We start from the raw sequence: 19,112 nt of genomic DNA, 5'->3' as shown, positions 1-19,112 counted from the left end.
GAGCAATTTGAGGTAAGCTCAAAATATAATCAGATTATCTAGAAGCCTACATAATGCTTAGTTATAAGCTACATTCATAAATCTCTCAAAATCTCCAAGGGAGGGACACAGTTTGCATATTTCGCATCGACCCAGTGAATAAAAGCAGCAGCAGGGATGTTGGTCTCTAAGACGGAAGGGGCTCCATTTAGAACTCAAGACTAAAGCATTTCACTCAACTTCTGATTTCATACCCTTATCGACAAACTGAGGACCACAACCTCCACCTTGTCTACTTTCCAGGGTTATTGTAAGGACCCAAATCAGAACAGAGTAAGAGAGGTGAAAGCACATGTGTAACAAAGCAAAGAGAAATATACACTTCAAAAGCCTTAGATAAAAAGAAAACATCATTATAATCTAGTTTATAATCTACAAACTAGAACTTCGGTCTTGGAGTTAAAATAGTAATAGTTGGGGCTACTTCAGCTCCAAGATGGAGGGTTTAGCAGAAGGGGCAGAGCAAAAGCCGACTGGAGCCGTGTACCTGATGGTGGTGCCTTGCAGACGGTCTATCTTCTTGTTGAGCTCCGCAATGACGCTGTGGAGCTCTGTGATGCGTTCCTCATAGCGAAGCGTCGTTCGCTCCTGGACATCCTCATGCTCTCTCATGAGGTGGGACTGCTCGCACTGGGAATAAGGGAAAAGGACAGAAGTATTGATGAATTCATGCACCTACAGGTAGGTAATTCCAAGCTTTGTGGCCTCAAACCATTACAACTGCCAACACTGAGTAGGCCCCAAATAAAATGTATGTCAGCTCATTGGCTGGCAATCCCAGGAAACATATCAATGGCTAAATTTTATAATTCCCCCGGTGGATACTGGAGTCTTTGCCTTACTAGCACTCCATCTCTCTTTGGGAAACAGTCCCTTTGCCACTGCACACTGTCCAAGTGGGGCTATTCAACTCCCCCACTTTCCCACAGCCAAGAAATAGGCAAGTGGTCCAAGCTAGATCCATCAGATACCTTCTGCAGGGAATTTCAGTCTTGAGCCAATGGATGTAAGGTTGCACGGAGTTGATTCAGTAAGTCTCGAAGAGCATCTCTCTTAGTTCCTGCTACCTACAGCTCCCTTCCCAAGTTCCTTTATGGCTGTTCAGTTTCCCTTTTTACCAATTCACTCCTCTTTCACTGAAGTTTGTCAGGGTTTGTTTCAGCTATTTTTCAACCAAATCATCCTAAATGGCATAATAGCACTTCATATCTGGCTGGATTATCTGCAAATGTAATGCTTTCCAATATCATTATCTCCCAGACTATAAGCTCCTGGAAGGCAGGGACTAGGTTTCTCATTATTTAGCCTAGCACCGGCAAATGGCCTGGTTTACTGTGGGTGATCTAGGAGTGTTATGGAATGAATGGATGACGATATATCACCGTCATGAAAACTGCTTAGCAGAAATAGTGATAAAAGAGGCAGAGGAGCTTCCCTTGCTCAGCATTTGATGGACTAAGAGGCAGCAGAGTTACAGAAACATTTGTGTAGCCAGAGTTTAAATCCTGAGGAACCTGTTCACCTCTGACTTCTCTCCACTGCTCTCAATCCCTTCCAGTCACTGTGCATTTAATCTCATTTACATAATAATAAAATATTCCTCAGCGATGGAACAAGTAGTCTAGCTTGCGACCTTGTCTACTACATTCAGCTTCGATTAATTTCCTGTCAGCAAAGCAACTTTAATTTCATCTTCAACAATGTTTTCTTAGTGCCAAGAGCCACATGTGCTTTCCAGCGTTGCAGGTTTGCATCTCCAGTGAGAGTAGGACTTCTCACCCGCTACCTCCCCTGTCCTTCCCTAAATCAGCTAAGCTTCCAATGGCATAACCCAGGGCAGGGACAAAAGGCTTTCAACGATAAACTGAACATTATACTAAGCCTAACTGAATACTGAAACAGAAGTACTCAACAAAGAAGTCTGACAAATAATCTGGTATCAATCATGGTAGGGCCTGCACCTCAACAACAGCTGGATCAGTATTTATGTAACTTCCTGGGGGTTACCTTGGAGCTCCAGAAACAAGATCGGAGGCAACAAGGTTGTTGAATGCTTTATCACAGCCTTAGAGGGAAACTTTCAGGAAAATACTCCTGTGAACTACTATTCTTAGTGATAACCTGAAACATCAAATAACCTCCACTCAAGGTCAAGCACACAAAAAGTAAGTGGGAACAGAGGCAAGGATCAAGGTCGAGTGAGAGGCACATCTAGTGGAAGCTTTCCTAAACAAGGATGCCGTAACCAGCCACAGACACTCTTTCCACGAAGTTAGGCCTTTCTCATCCATGATCCTACATACTTAAGGAACAGGAGAAGTCCACAAAAATGACAGGATCTCAAAGGCAATTTCTTTCAATAAATGAAAGAGCTTCATATTTCTCTGGAACAAACCAAGAACAGAACACTGTTCCTCTCAGACCTGTAGCACATCTACAAACTCTTGCTGTTAGCCTCTGTTCTCAACCTCAGAGAGAGAGTGTGTGTGTGTTCATGTTGTATGAACATGTACAGATGTCGTGGAGACTCTCATGCAGGTCACCAGTTCCAGATCTTAGCGTGACTATAGGATAAAATTCTGTCTCTGACCTGGATCTCATCAATGCTGTGACTCCTATGTTCCCATGTTGGTTGTTCCTCCTCTTTTGTTTTCCATATTCAGTTCTCTAGGGCTACAAATTACTGTGAAACATTTCCACTTACACACTCAATGAGCTCTCACTTTCCCTTATTTCTCCACTCCTTCTTTCTTCTTTGACGTCCTTACAGGTCAACAGGCCACTACCACGACCTGGGCTGACAAGAAACTACAAAGTCCAATGAACAATGAAGATGTTCAAGGGTTTATATAGAGAAAGGCACACCATCAATAAAAACCACCAAAAGACCGCCCTTCGGCATCCCTACTGACTGACATGAACTGCCTAAAAGATGTGATCCTGGCCAACCAGCAGCCCTCGCTGCTGCTCTGCCTATGGAGTGGCCATTCTTCTGTTTCTCTAATAAACTTGCTTATACACACACACACACACACACACACACACACACACACACACACACACACACACACACAAGACCCTGTGGGGCTGCCCAGGATACCAGATGGAGAGGGAGAGCATGCTCTCTGGTATTGCACCATCTTTCCCCTGCCTCTAACTGAGAAGCCTGCCTGGAGGATACCTGCATGAACAAGAGGCAACATGAAGCCTGGTGATTCAGTCAGATGGAACAGGGCTTGTAGCTAAAGAAAAAAAAGACTCGGTGTATATTTGGAGCTCAAGCACTCATTTAGGAGAAGTAACAAGAATATACTACAGGCAAAAAAAAGCTCTTTTAGCTAAGGGTAAAGGTATTTAGTTTACATTCCTGTATTTTTCCATAAGTTTTTAAAAAATAGCATACAATGTAATACTATAATGTAATACTTCCTCTACACATATCAGACATTTCTTAAATGAGACTGTGCTGGGTGCTACAGGGGAGGTGATTACAACACATTTTGAAGGTAACTGTGGTCACCGCTTCCAGGGGACTGAAAGAATCCCAGACTTCTCTTCTGGAGAACAAGAAACAGGGAAAGAAGTGGGAAGGTGGGGAGAAGAAGAGATACTAGGATGGCATCCTAGGGATTCTTTCCCCAGTGAAAAGACAATACCAGAAAATAATGATCAAAATAGACTCCTAGCCAGTGGATGTATCAATGACCGAGAAGGCACTGCTCAAGGTTCATCTCTACAAATCAACATCCTCTCATTAAACATACTTCATTCATTTGTGCACACTCATTGTATCCAGCCAAAGAGGCTGAAACACTGATCTCAAAGCTTAGTGAAAATCCACTGAGCATTTCCAAGCTGCAGTGCAGAGAAAAGCGGAGCAAATCCCACAGGGCAACAACACTGGAGGAAACAAGCCATCACCTTGCAAAAGCCAAAAGAACCAACACAGCACCCTTGTTCTTTTTTTTTTTTTTTTTTGGAGACAGAGCCTAGCTCTGTCACCCAGGCTGGAGTGCAGTGGTGTGATCTCTGCTAACTGCAAGCTGCGCCTCCCGGGTTCCCGCCATTCTCCTGCCTCAGCCCCGGGGTAGCTAGGACTACAGGTGCCCACCACCATACCCGGCTCATTTTTTTGTATTTTTTTTAGTAGAGACAGTATTTCACTGTGTTAGCCAGGATGGTCTCAATCTCCTGACCTTCTGATCCGCCTGCCTCAGCCTCTCAAAGTGCTAGGATTACAGGCATGAGCCACCACGCCCGGCCAACACCCTTGTTCAACAGCACCCATCCAACTGCTCATGAGTCAACCCTGGGAATGTGGCACTTTAGTGCAGGAGCAGCCTGTTAAAGTGAGGCCCACTTCTGTCACCACACTCTAGTTCTTTACTGACCTGTTGCCTCTCATCACCTTGAGTTTTCATGACCTGGGACAACACTTTTTTTTTTTTTTTGAGATGGAGTCTCGCTTAAGTCACCCAGGCTGGAGTGCAGTGGGGTGATCTCAGCTCACTACAACCTCCGCCTCCCGGGTTCCAGCGATTCCCATGCCTCAGCCGCCCGAATAGCTGGGATTACAGGGGTGTGCCACCATGCCCAGCTAATTTATTTTTAGTAGAGATGAGGTTTCACCATGTTGGCCAGGCCAGTCTCGAACTCCTGACCTCAAATGATTCGCCTGCCTCAGCCTCCCAAAGTGCTGGATTACAGGCATGAGGCACTGCGCCCGGCCCTGGCAGAGGACTTTTTAACCCGGGATGGTGTGTGGTTTCGGGTGTTCTGTTTAATAAGGACACATGCTAGGCCAAGCTCAACACTGCACCTCTACGTACGAGTTACCTAGGAGTACGTGTTCCTGTAAGGCCTCATTCAGGAAGGTAATACAATGACAACAACCAAAAGGGAAAAGAGGTTCTCTTCTATAATTACTACTTAACATTTGCATAAGTTTTCCAATTTTTAAGTTAAAAATTTAAGTACAGTATAGACTTTCAAAAAATTGATACAAGACCCACCCATTGTTTTTGTAATTTCCCTAACACATTTTTTTCTGAATAGTGTTAATTTCTCCCCATTATTTTCTTACGTACATGGTGCTCCATCCACCAGGACCACCATGTGGTATAACAAGTACTCCTGTGGCACCAAGCCTCTGGTTTGCCTCCATCCATGCACATGGTAGGATTATGCTCTTCCTGCTTGAAGCTAAATATGGCCATGCCACTTATTTTGGCCAATAAGATATGAACGAATATACACAATTTTGCCTAGAAGCCTTTAAGAGCTCCTGTTGGGCTTGCCACATTCCCTTTCCCAGGCCATGGCCACTAACGACATTCCAGATGGTAGAGGCCCTCGGCTTGGAAGCCTGGGTAGAGACAATATAGTACAGAGTCCCCTGCCAGTCCCAGTGAGCTCCCAATAGAAAACAAGAAATCAATCTTTGATAACTTAGGCCACTGAAAATTTGAAACTATTTGTTTTCACTGCATAGCTTGACACCATCATTTTATAGATAAGAAAACAGACTCAATGTGAAGCAACTGATTTATTTCCTGTAACCCAGGTAACAAATACCCCTCTGATGCCTGTTTTTGCCATCAAGGCATTGAAGCGTTTGCAGCCGCAATCTTCTCTCCTCTATGTCTTCCTCCCCCAGCTCCCTGACCTGTGGGCTTACAACCTCTTCACCATTTACCTAAGGATCTTACGTGGTGCCTTGGTCTCAGACCCTGAAACGCCTCTGTGAACTCTAGGAAGCATGAATGTTAGGCCTTATGATACCAAAGAGAGCTAGGAAAGCCCAAAGAACTCTCTCCTCAACCCCCAGAGAGGATAAAAACAGAAAAAGAGACAAAAGGGGGTGTAAAACAGGGAATTCAAAGTCTCTCTAGCTTCCAACAAGCCAGCTTTAGCTTCCAAAGTCAATTGTTCAGTGATAATTTACTTAGCAGCCTCTGCGACCAAAGGCAGTTTCTTCTACTACAACTTGTAAGTTAGAGACTATTTTCTTCTCTCTACTGGACAGAGACACCCCATACAATTTCAGCTGAACGAAATAAAAATTGGTCTCAAATAATATGTTACTGCTTTTTTTTTTTCTATCATTACAGGTAATTGCATCCAGGGTTCTTCTTCCTCCCAGCCCATATTCAATTTTTGACTGAAGGTACAGTGCCACAAAGCCAGAAAGCCTGTGGTTGCACTGTCTTGCCTGCCATAAATTTCTGGAGGCCATTATCATTAGGAGTCTAGATTTGTCTCACAACTACAGACTTTCAGTTTGAAAGGAAAAGAAAAAAATGATTGACATTGGATATGATGAAATTTTGTTTTTCCCAAATTTCATCTGGTGCTAAATACATACCCGGAGTTTCTTCTTGAGATCTTAGCTTTCCTATCATGATGATGAAGCAAATTAAACATTCATATAAATACTTGTGTCTAGCCACATAAATTGGTGAAATTGCCTATATGCAAAAATGTGTAATAAAAACAAGCAGCATCGTCATTTCAACCACTGAGAATAAAATCCTTTAGGCTCATCCGTGCTATGGCGCAATCCAGGGATAAAGCCCTGAGTCAGCCTCGAGACAGTCTGGCCTGAGAACTTGAGCCCCTGTTGGAAAAACCCTGTGCAATGTGGTGATGCTAAGCAGCTTTATGGTTTTGTTAATGTTCTTCACCGGGTTTTATCTTACTCCACTGAGGCCACTGATCTTTAATCATCACATTAGTGTCAGCTGTCAAACCTAAGAGCATTATGAACTAGGTTCTTGGAAAATGCAATGCCATCATTAATTTGTTAACCCTTTCAACCATCCTGTGAAGGGGGTTAGTACCACTCTCTTTTAAAATATGCTAACAAGCGACGTTACCCTCTCAAGGTCACACAGGATTTGTCACAACTAACACTATTCGGGGTATTTCCATCCTCGCTCTAAGTTCTTGCCCAGGTTCCCTCCCTAAGGGGAAAGTGGGCCAGCTAAACAAAGAGGCACCAGCACCAAAGGAAATGTCATTAAGGAGCAAAGCAGCTAGAGTAGTTTACCAAAGAGAAGCAGAAACGAACAGGAAAAGAATGGAATGAGGCAACCCTAACAAAAATACACGCCGACTACATCTCAGAAAAGTTATCTCCGAAAACAAGAGAAAAAGAAAAAACTCTCTCCATTTCACTTAAGGAAAACTGTGTGTGTTCTCTTCCTGAATGCCAAGAGGTAGAAAATTCAGGAGACTTGCTTTCCACAGATAAAGAGCTTAGAAAGTATTCCACATTACTGCTCACCGATTTTAAAGCGGTTCGTAAGCTTGTTTGACATATCTCCTTCTGAAGTATTTAAAAAATGCAGTAATTTAAAATAATTGTTGGTACTAAATAAATAGCAAATATGCTGAAAGCATCAAATCAAGACTATATCTGATCTTAGCCAGTTTCCCACAGGCTCAGTCCTCACTGGGCTGTAGAATGTTGGTGCATGTCTGTGCCCCTATTCAATTTGGGAAGATAGGGGTGTGCTGTTTTCAGCCAGTAAGTTTATGGCAATTTATTATACAGCAATAGAAAATTAATACAGAAGCACTTTGTCTTCTCCATCACATTGGTATTGGGCTCTTCCCTTCATACCACTATTCTCAAAACTCTACCTACAGGTTGATGTCATGAGCATATATAAGACACCTTCTTTTATTCAACCAGTTCCAGTGTCACCATTAATAATGATTCAACAGATGTTGCAGCTATCTTGGTAATGTCTGTTGAACATAACCACCATTTACATTTTACATTTTAATCATGGCACTATAATATTTAGAGAGCTGGTAAAACTTACTAGAGCCACACAGCATAAGTTTACACATGAATTTGCTCTTCTACAATCTGGTAAAGCCTCAAACATGAATCTTTTACCAAGGCATATAACACCGAAAGTGCAGCACAGTCATTTCACTGTTCTTATATTTTTCTTGCATAAATTTCAAGTTTTTAAAGACATAAGTCTGACTTTTTTTTCACGTTCTCCTTCCTAGGTTCCAGTATATGAACTGGGAAGAAATCTCCAGTGAGAGGAGCAGAGAGTAATTTTTAAATCTACTTTGCGTAAGAACGCAAATAAGAGAGTCAGTAAATGTTCTGTGATGTGACCATTATCATCAAGGGTAAAATTAGTCATCAAAAGCTATTACATGAGGATGGCTTGACCACAGGTAAGTAAAAAAAGAGCTGAATCAATCCTTGACTTAGAGAAAAAATTTTCCATTATCCTCTTACCATCCTCTGTAAAAGCTGTCTTTGTAGGCTTAAATTTTAATAAATACCTTCCTGGTCAGTTTTTAAAATCCAAGACTACTCTACCTGCCAGCTTCCAATTAAAGGCATTCACAATTTTCTTTTTTAAAACAAATTCTCATCAATAAGAATTGCTAATGATGGCTGGCTTTGGGTGGGTATAAATTAGAAAACATGGTCACCACCATTTTGTTGTTGTTTTTAAATACAAAAATAACTATTTTCTCTTAAAAAAAACACTGTAAAACAAAAAAAGCACTGAAAAAGTTTCAGTTCGGAGACCACCACTGAAATATTCTAATGCTTTCTAGTTTTTTCTATTGCTATTTTATTACTTTTATAATCAGAAGGAAAATATTTTAAGTAACATTTTCATCTAAGTAAAAACTGAAAATTTTTGTCATGTATAACATCCTATAGTGAGAAAAGGCACTGGTGGCCTTGCTGAGCTACTCATTTATCTTTGGGTAATCAAGTTAATCTCCTTCAGATGCCCGTCAAATTTGAAAGTGGATGATCTTAAATACAGAGAACCCTCTCCCTCTACTCAAGCAGTCTTTGATTATGAGACATGAAAGTTTCCAAAAATTTTCCATAGGTCATTCTGGTTAGATGGCTATAGCAGCCTGGTATTAAAATTTATCCGAATTCCCACATAAAAATAAACAAAGCACTTACACAGTAAAGCCCAAAGCTTGGAGACAAGGTATGCCATTGAACAACAAAATACAAGCAGGTAAGAACAAACCAACACCATCCGTAAGATCTGAGTGGCATCAGCATGGGGAGAATCACAGGGAAACAAGGCTGATGTATCTGAGAACTGGAAAACCCCTAAAAAACCAAAAGGAATTCACAGGAAAGTAAGGATGCCCAACTGGAGAATAGTAGCTAAAACTAGGAGGGGTTTTGCCTGACCAAAGAGTCAGTGCAAGGGGCCCACAGGAAGATTTGAAGAGGCTAACGTAGGCTAGTCCCTGTGAACTTTGGAGACTGCCCTCAGGGCTGCCTTCCAGGAAGAGAAACTGCTGGGAGTGGAAACAAAATTGAACAGGATGGGAATAACAGAGACAAAGGAAAGAAAAGGTCCAGATAAAAGCAGGTAAAAGGAACAGAGCCAGATAGTGACAGAAAGCAGGCTGCCATTTTTGACAAGAAAACAACAGAAGGCTAGGTTCTAAACACTTTAGAAAGCCATTTTAAACCCTGCCCCCTGAAAGTTCAAGGAAATTATTTTTCACATGAAAACGAAAAACAGAAAAATACTGACGTCAAATCCCATACAAAGTTATACAAAATAAGGGCAGAACATCCTTATAAACCATAAAAGCATGCCACAACACAGACCAAAAACATAATCCCCCGAACAAAAACACTCCAGATAATAGCCTACTATTTCAAAATAAACTAAAAGACATGAGACAGAAAAGAACATCAGGAATTAGAAAAATTCAGAAGTGAGAAGAGTTAGAAATAAAATGAAAATGCATTTCAGTAATGATGACTACACTGGAAGGCACAAGAGAAAGGCTAAAAACAACATATAATATCCCAAGAGAAAAGGAAAAGAAAAAATTAAATTAAAAAAGATTTAAAATATTTAAGATAGTAACAGATAAAGATAGGCAAAGATGCTGTAACATACAAATGACAGAAGTCCTTGAAAAATCAAAGCAAAGGAAGAAAATTAATATTAACAAGGTAATTAAAAGGCCAGGCACAAGGGCTCATGCCTGTAATCCCAGCACTTTAGAAGGCCAAGGCAAGAGGATCACTTGAGCTCAGCAGTTCAAGATCAGCCTGGACAACATGGCGAAACGCCATCTCTACAGAAAATACAAAAAATTAGCTGGTAGTCTCAGCTACTTGGGAGGCTGCGGTGTGAGGACTGCTTGAGCCTGGGACGTTGAGGATGCAGTGAGTCATGATCGTGCCACCGCACTCCAGCTTGAGTGACAGAGAAAGACTCTGCCTCAAAAAAAGAAAAAAAGGTACCCATCTGGAAGGGACCCCTCGGTAAGCACCTTGGACTTCGTAGCTTCTGGAACTGTCAGAAATAAATGTTGTTTAAGGCACAAATCTATGGCATTTGTTACAGCAGCCAGAGCAGACCAAGACAGAGTATTTGCTGATAAAGCTGTAATTTGTTTTGTGGGAATTTCTGTACCCATGTTTTATCTTAAGATTAAATATTTAAAACAAAAAACAAAAAACAAACACACTAAAAACCTTTCCAGATCCCTTACCTGTGCCTTGGCCAATTTCTTTTCCAGAAGGTCCCGTTCCCTCTCTGTTTGCTGGAGACGTTTATTAAGTTCCACTATATCTCCCTTTAGTGATGCCAGGGCTGCTGAATGGAGCTGTGGTGACAGAAAGGAAGAGATTAGAGTATTGTAGCAGAGATGCATTTCCTTCCCTTCATTCATGCAACTAGCGTAACCAAATAAAAAGCCTATCACCCAAAAAGAAACACTTTTGAGAATGAAGGTAAGTGTTATGAGTCTTGGGGACAATGGACATAAATCAGGTGTGCTACCAGCAAGCTGGGTTATATGGTCACCCTAAATATTATGTGTGGGACATGGGACCTAATTTTGGATGGTATAATCAGGCCAGAGAACAAAACTTCTCTTTCCAATGGCTTTCCCCAAGTTACTCAGTGAGGATGAGCCTGACAGCTGAAGTGGAGCTGCCTGATTCTAATCATGAGAGGCAAGAAAATGCAGAACCATATTAATTTTCACCTTCAGAAAATATGAAAGCTGAATAGGACAATTTGGATTTTTGGAATCCAGTCATCTAAATTGCTGCATGTATGACAGGCAGACAGGCACTGAGAATTAAGGGAAAAAAAGTGGCAGAGCTCATTTTTTAGATGGTCTCCTTGTACAGTTGACCCATTTATTTTCTTGTTGGGTCTTCCCTCCTCTTTGCCTCCCCACTTCCCCCAAGAGGCTGTACTGGCCAGACAGATGCTTATGTGCTAGCAGGCCCTCTTTCAGGAGCAGCACCAGAACTCTGACAAATGATGCTGTGAAAAGACAAACCAAGGATCAACTGAGGTATCTTTCCCCAGCCATTTCTCTGGGTTAACTGGAGTTAGAATGTTCTTCAAAAGATTAACAGGAGGCCCCACGTACGTCCAGAATCTCAATCGGTTCAACTTCCAGGTTCTAAAGACTGGACTTTAGCTGCACACACACCTACCACACTTGTGCCTTCTGTGATTTTCAGGCCGACGGATGGAACTATTTTTAAGACCCGTTCAACACATTGGTCCCAAAGCAACACCCTGAAACCTCCTTTGAAACCTTGAAACTTTCCATTCCAGGTGGAGCTCAGACCATCTCCTCGCTGAATTCCATACTACATTTGGGTGAACAACTGGAATTAAAACAAACCATCCCCTGGCTTTATAGGCTTTTTGTAGTCTTTGCCAAGAAGGATTCCAAGTAAGAAGTGAGCAAATACATTTGATCTTTAAAGACGGACACAGAACGATGGTACGTAACTCAACTTTGAAGATTCTCATTTGAGGCTTAGAAAAAAGTGCTTTTCTGCAACCTGCCCTCCACACACAGCATGTTGGCTGGCAGGCTTCAGGGTGAGGGTGGGGTGGGTGTTGAGTGAGGGAGAAGCAGATATAAGGCAGAGGGTCGGGTTTCAAAGCAGTTGTTTTTGTTAGACTGTAATAGCAGTAAATGTGACTTCACTTAATCGCATCGGAGCAGCAAACCAACAGATCAATAGCTGATTTGAAATCAGGAATGCTTAAAATTAAAAAAAGAAAATGTCAGGCAATCTGGCAGTATTTGTCTTCTGAGGTAGGGCTAGGGCGGCTTAGAAAAGGTCACTGTGGGTTTCAGATACAACGTTTTGTGTGACGACTTCTCAGTACAAATACCACAGTGTTCCCGTTGTACAGTCTTGTTGAGATTGTTTTGTTTGGTGGAAGGGGAACAAATTCACTCCCTTTGACGGTGAGTTGCCCCCTCAGCCTCTGAACTGTCAGTCTGAGGATTTTTCTTCAGCATCTGACACTGTGGCATGTTATACTATTATACCAACTCTTGAGAAAGGATTTGCCACCTCACCTCCGGCGAGAAGGATAAAATATGTGAGAGCTGACATGTTCTTGAAGAAACTGAGGAGTGGGGATAAGGATCCCAGGGTCTGTTAGCCTAGACTTGCTTCCTTCCTCATTATATCTCCCCTCCTACTTCCGGGGAAAAGGGCTGCTTGAAGGGGTTGGGGGAGGCCTGGAGGGAAAAGCTGAGAGAATGCTGCATGCTCCCCCACGGACTCCATGAACTGGGCCAGATGGAGACAGACACAGAGTACTTACTTCCATCACAGACTTGGAAGAGGGGTCCAGGATGGGTCACTATCATGGAGGAGAGCACTGGGCTTGGAGTGATAATACCTTCTGGCCTACCAGCTCTCCAGATTTCCAGGAAGAGCTGTCAGATGCCCAAGGGGGCAGGTCCCTTCACTTCTCTGGATGGAAGGTGCCTATGTATGAGGTGAGAACAGATTCACTGAGAATCTCATGAATGCAATGGACCCTTCTACTAGGGCAGAGATGAGTTTGGGATGCATGCATATTTTCCACCCAATTATGGTGATGACACCCTCTGGAATCTATCTATGGGCCCCTCAGTAAGAAACATCTAGACTCGATGTCAGCTCTGTGACCCCACATCAGTTTCAGAGACTGTCTCATGTGTCATCATCACAGATGTCTGAATGGGGAAAAGAACCTTGGTACTGATGTCCCCCACTCCATAACTGCAGGTGAGGATCTGGAATCCAGAGACTGACTTGCTTACTCAAGGTCTCACAGTCAGCTGAGCACCAGGGCCAAGTCCACAGCACTCTTTTCTGGCTCTATGGTATTGTACATGACAGAGTTTTCAGTTTGTTGCTTGGATGAACATTTTACTTATCTTCTCTGATTATAAAAGTAATAAAATTGCAACAGAAAAATAAACCAGAAAGAGCATTCTCATGTTTTAGTGATGGGCTTTGGGTGGTTTTAAGCTGTTTTTTGTTTGGGTACTTTTTGTTTCATGAGCATTTTTTCCTAAGTTATTTTTATATTAAAGACACAATAAAATAAAGTGACTGTTTTCTGGACATGCAGGCTGTAGCATAAATATTGTACAGGGTTATTTTGCTTCCTTGCTGCAGTCTGTCCACCAGCTCTTCTGATAGAAGGAAAAACTGTAACAATGAGGTAGAATAAAACATGTTTCTTACTGTTACTGACAATTACTCGGCAGAGGCTGTAACTAGAGAGAGCAGAAGATGGAGTGGGGGAAGCCACCAACCAGCCACAAGCCACACTGCCTAGAATCGGCTGACAGACCACCCCCTGACCTCCTGGACTGAGTGGGTGAGGAGAGGAGTGGACTTCCCACCCCAAGTTTGAGTGCTGGACACTCAATCTCTGTGAGTTTGAGTTCAGTGGCACTCCGTGTCCCACTGCATCACCAACTCAAGTCATCAAAAGCTGACATAACCTCCCTTCTTTTGGGGTTTCACCCATCTCTGGCTTATTGGTGGCATTCACGCAAATTCAAAAGCTAGAGTGTTTGTGAGTGATGCTACACGAAGGAATTTGTGTAGTTGTGTGTTGCCAAGCATGAAAAAATTAGTTTGGAGGTCCTTCTAGGCAGTTAAAACTTTTTTACTGAAATATAGTATTTACACATATTTATGGGGTACATGTGATATTTTGATGCATGTAAACAATGTGTAATGATCAAATCAGGATATTTAAAATAAACATCACCACAAACATTTTTCATTTCCTTGTGCTAGGAACATTTCAAATCTCTTCTAGCTAGTCTGAAATATACATTATTGCCAGCTATAGTAACCCTACTGTGCTACAGCAGGAGTTATTTCTTCTAACTGCATGTTTGTACCCATTAACGAACCTCTCTCTTCATCCCTCCCCCACTATCCTCACATTCTTCCCCACCTCTGGTATCTATCATTCTATTCTCTATCTCTGTGAGATCAACTTTTTTAGCTCCCACATATGAGTAAGAACATGTGATATTTGTCTTTCTGTGCCTGGCTTATTTCACTTAACATAATGACCTCCAGTTCTGTCCACATTGCTGCAAATGACAGGATTTCATTATTATGGCTGAATAATATTCCACTGCGCATATGTACCACACTCTTTATATCCATTCATCTGTTGATGCACACTTAGGTCGACTCCCTATCTTGGCTACTGTAAACAGTGCTGCAATAAACATGGGCATACAGGTGTTCCTGTAATAAGCCGAATTTCTTTCCTTTGAACAAATACCCAAGTAGTGGGATTGGATCATAGGGTAGTTCTATTTTTAGGGGTTTTTTTTAGGAACCTCCACACTGTTTTCCATAATGGTTGTCCTAATTTACATTCCCACTAACAGTGTATAACAGTGCCTCTGGGTAATTTTTAAAAGGACTACCAGTGGGTTTAAATCTTGGAAAGATAAATGTAGTAAAGCAACCAAAATTTTCAAGTATGTATAAATGCGAAATTATATTTATGCCGCTTTTTGGGATCCCTTTAATGATATTCTGGTTTCTGAAATGGCCTCTAACTTGAGTGAGAGATTCAGACATATGAACGATGAAGTATGATGAAAAGAAAATGTTCCATGAACCAAAGAGAAAGAAAATACATGCTGTTTAGAGTCTGTGCTAGTGTCTTCCTCAACACATAGCTCTTCATACTCAGGAGTCAGATGCTGATTTTTAGCTGGTCATATTGCTGCTCAGCTAAAATATTCCAGTTCCCATCCTTCAGTGCAGTTTGAGCTAGGTATAGCCATGTGACAAAGTTCTGGCCAGTGCGATGTAAGCAGAAATACTGTGTGAGAGGTATGGGAAAATCTTTTTGAGAGGCCACATCCTTTTTCCTTTCATCCATCCTTGCTGTTTGATATCTTATGTGATGGATGGAGCTCTAGCAGCCATCTTGTGCTACAAAGCTGAGACTCTAGGGGGCAGAAAGGTGCCTCAGTCCCTAGCAACTTTGTGGAGCCACCCCACCAGCTTTGGACTGCCTAACCCCAGACTTGTTACAGAACTGCAAGAAATAAACCTCTGTTGTATAAAGCACTATGAAGTTGAGAGTTTCTGGCAAATGAAGCTGATCTAATCCTAATTCACAGAATCAGAAACACCTGGGTTCAAATCTTATCTATGCCACTTGTTGGTAGACTGTCTTTGCACAATTTAATCCCTTTTGTTGTAGGGCTGTGTCAAGACAAATGATGGCATCCAGAAAGTGACTAGCATGGTGGCTGGAACCAGGGAAGCACTCAGATGGGTTTGTTTGAAGTCAACAACCTTCTCAGGCAGACCAAGTCCCATCAGAGGTGCTAGGGACACTCAGACTGGGAAAACGGTCCTGTCCTGGAGAAGCGTATCACCTGGTGGATAGCACAGGACTAAGAAGCCAATAGCTGCATTGCCAGATTCTGCTGAAATCCTAAGGCTGAAGGAGCTGACAGCCAGGGCTCTTAGTTCTCTGTGAAATTTTAACATGAGGCCTAAATGAGGTTAGATAGGACCCTGACACTTCGTATACAAACCTGGATCTAGTGCATGAAGGATATAGATCCATACATTCCTCACATTTCTGGAGATAAAAGGCCCTAATTCCCTAGGCTGTTTTGAGCCCTGCTTCACATTCATTTTACAGTGTGTATCCAAATAAAACTAAACCACCTGGACATTTGGCTGCAAGCTGTCAAAGTGGTTATTTTTGGATAAAACATAACTTGAGTAAAATAATGTCACTGTTCAACTGACTGTAAGGACAAGCCCTCTTAGCCTCTGAGAGGAAAGGTGTCCAGCCCCGCTGAGCCCAGGTGAGGAGTGAGCAGTGCCCTCATGACAGACTCTCCCAGGGGTTTCTTCTGGTGAATAGACGTCTATTCCATTGCATATCTGCTGTGTGACAAAAGGCTTCACACTTCATAAGGTGCCCTTGAACTCTGCAGTCCAGTGACTCTGATGAGAGCCCCTCCAGGAGTGTCACTGCGTATTTCTGGTTATTAGGTGCTTCTGCATTTTGCTACCACTGGCAATAAACACAGCAGACATGCCTACACTACCCAGTGCACACGGCACTCTCCAGGCACCATCTCCTCTGACCTTCATCACGCCAGGACTCTGTGGCCTAAGGGCAAGCTATGCTTCCCGATTTGCTGAGGGACAACTATTTTTTCCCATGAAACACAGTTGGTAAAAGGAATACGACTTGAATAAAATGGTGGAGAGCCTAGATTCATCTTTGTGGGACTTCAGTCTGCGCTTTGAACAGCACGGTCTTCAAAGGGCCCAAAGACACGTGCAGCCACAGCTGAGGCAGAGGAATGAGTTCATCCCCACAGGCCCTATCCAGATACAGGCACCTCATGCTGCTGAGGCAACTCATGGTGCTGAGGGCTGGGCCAGTCTTCCCGGCTTTGTTGGGAAGTGAGTTCATCTCGGGTAAACTGTGCTTGTTCTCTTTCTCCTTAACTTGGTCTGGCTACTTGAAGTGCTAGTTTAACACTCACTGCCAGCATGCCTCTATTGCCTTCCCACTGAGTAATGACAGGAGTTACAGTGGTCCCCTCCTTAATGGAGGGAGATCTGCTCCAAGACCTGCAGTGGACGCCTGAAACCTCAGTTAGTACTGAACTCTATATGCACTATGTTTTTTCCTATACACACAAAGCTATGATAAAGTTTAATTCATAGTCAGAGATTCAAAATAACCAATAGAACAGACCAATTATTAACAATATGCCAGCACTGCTACTCTTATGCTTCGGGCCATTATGACGTAAAATAAGGATGACTTGAAAACAAGCACTGTGATGCCATGGCATTTGATGTGATAACCCAGCTGGCTAATGGGTGGGGAGCACAGACATGCAGATATACTGGACAAAGGAAGGAGCCCTTCCCCAGGTCGGACAAAGCAGCCCAGCACGCAAATGCATCAGGCTACTCACAACAGCTTGCAATTTCAAACCTGCCAATTGTTTATTTTTGGAATTTTCCACTTAATATTTTCAGACTGCAGTTGACTGCAAGTAACTGACACTATGGGTAAGGGGGGACTACTGTACTATTCTGTCTTTCTAGCTGAGCCACTTGCTTTCCAGATACAAAGTATGCACAATTTTTGCTTATGTTTTAGTGATGACAATGGGTAGTGCCAACTTCTCTCATCCAGTGACCTCTTCATTAAAGGGGAAGAAATCAGAACTTAATTTCACTGAACACATATTTTTGGCAGGTTCCGCACTGCATGCTTCATACACTTTACCTGTTCCATCAGCTGCAGAGGAAAGGCAGTGTCAAATCCCAATGCCAAAATCTGGGAATATTATATTCTTGAGAATTCCAGGCCACCAGGCAGTAATAATGAAAGTAATAATATTAATAGTTACCGTTTGCTGAATATTTATGGGTATCAGGGGCTTGGGCTAGGCACATTACATGCCATATCTTATTTAACCATCACCACAATGCTGTGAGATATATGTTATTACCTCCTTCTGGCAAACGAGGAAACCAAGGCACAGAAGAGGGGTAGAAAATCAGCCGAAGTGAAGAAAACTAATAAATATTAGGCTGGTGCAAAAGTAATTGCAATGGCAAAAACCACAATTACTTTTGCGCCAACCTAATAGTACCGGAGATAATAACACAAAAGGACTCTAAGCTCAAATCTTCTCCACTATGTGCATCGCTGGCACCTCCAACTCAACATGCCACGGCTCTCCATTGCCTGAGGGATGTGCAAACCTGCTTGTGTCCATGTATGTGTGTGGGGGGGTGGATGTGGGGCAGAGGTGAGGTGTGTGCACAGGCAGGGCTGGAGACATGGGAGAAGCAGGGTCAGGGTTTTCGTGATGGCAGCACCCAGGTGATTTTGGGTGGGAGCAGGGAGGGTGGCAGGGCAAGTCCTCCAATGCTGTGATGAAGCTTGGGACTCAGCTTGGTATAAATGTGGGTGATTCTCTTTGTCCTTTCTGCACTTTTTCATCCTCTGTAGAAGGGTTTGTATCGGATTATCTCTAAGATTCTTCTGGTTTTAAACTCGTAAGCGTGCTTGCCTGGTATGTTCACCTGCCCAGGCACCTGAGTTCTGCACTATGGGCTGTGCATACTTTATTTGCCCACTGGTCCCAGAAAAATCTGCTGAAGCTCAAACATTTAAGGAAGCTTCACTCTATACGGAACTGTTCAGCCAAGATCTTTTCCCTAAAAATGGAATGAGTTTTCAGAATCACACATCGTCTTACCACTGGCAAGGGAATTTGAGAACATCTAGTCTAATTCCTTCATTGTAGAGAAATGAAACTGAGACTCAGAGAGGTTCAAGGTTCATCAAATTCAGATTTCCTGGTTCCCTGTCCAGAGGCTACCTCTCTCCCAGTGGCAGTCCAAGAGCTCGTGGGTAGTCAATAAAATGTGTATGTCCCAGCTATCCTTGGAGACAGCAAGAAACATCTGCACATGAAAAAGCAGCCTCATTCAGCTTCCCCTCCAAGACTCCACACCCAGGTGTTCTAATTCAGATACATAAAGAACAAAATGCCTGGCAAAAGGGTAGCGTTCCCTGCTAGATGGACACCAACAGGCCTGTTCAGTGACTTCTAGGACTGGAACATTACTCTTTACTACCGGAATTCCAGCTAGGGGCACCTGCTATGTAGTATTTCAAGAAATGCTGCTCATAGTCTTGAAAGTTAAAACTCATTAAATATAATCTACA

General features: G+C 42.6%; 1 protein-coding gene across 1 annotated transcript in view; it reads right to left on the bottom strand.

Moving 5' to 3' along the window:
- Positions 1 to 19,112, bottom strand: part of MCC (MCC regulator of WNT signaling pathway) — a 466,429-nt gene that overhangs the window by 117,413 nt on the left and 329,904 nt on the right. Inside the window, exons 4-5 of the mRNA XM_058440606.1 lie at positions 10,570 to 10,683; positions 527 to 669 (exon numbers count right to left, since the gene is read on the bottom strand). Coding sequence (XP_058296589.1) covers positions 527 to 669; positions 10,570 to 10,683 — 257 coding nt within the window. The remainder of the gene's footprint in view (positions 1 to 526; positions 670 to 10,569; positions 10,684 to 19,112) is intronic.

Source organism: Hylobates moloch, unplaced genomic scaffold (genome assembly GCF_009828535.3).
Source record: "Hylobates moloch isolate HMO894 unplaced genomic scaffold, HMol_V3 SCAFFOLD_6, whole genome shotgun sequence".
In the NCBI taxonomy this organism is placed as follows: domain Eukaryota; kingdom Metazoa; phylum Chordata; class Mammalia; order Primates; family Hylobatidae; genus Hylobates; species Hylobates moloch.
This window is presented reverse-complemented; position numbering and strand designations above follow the sequence as displayed.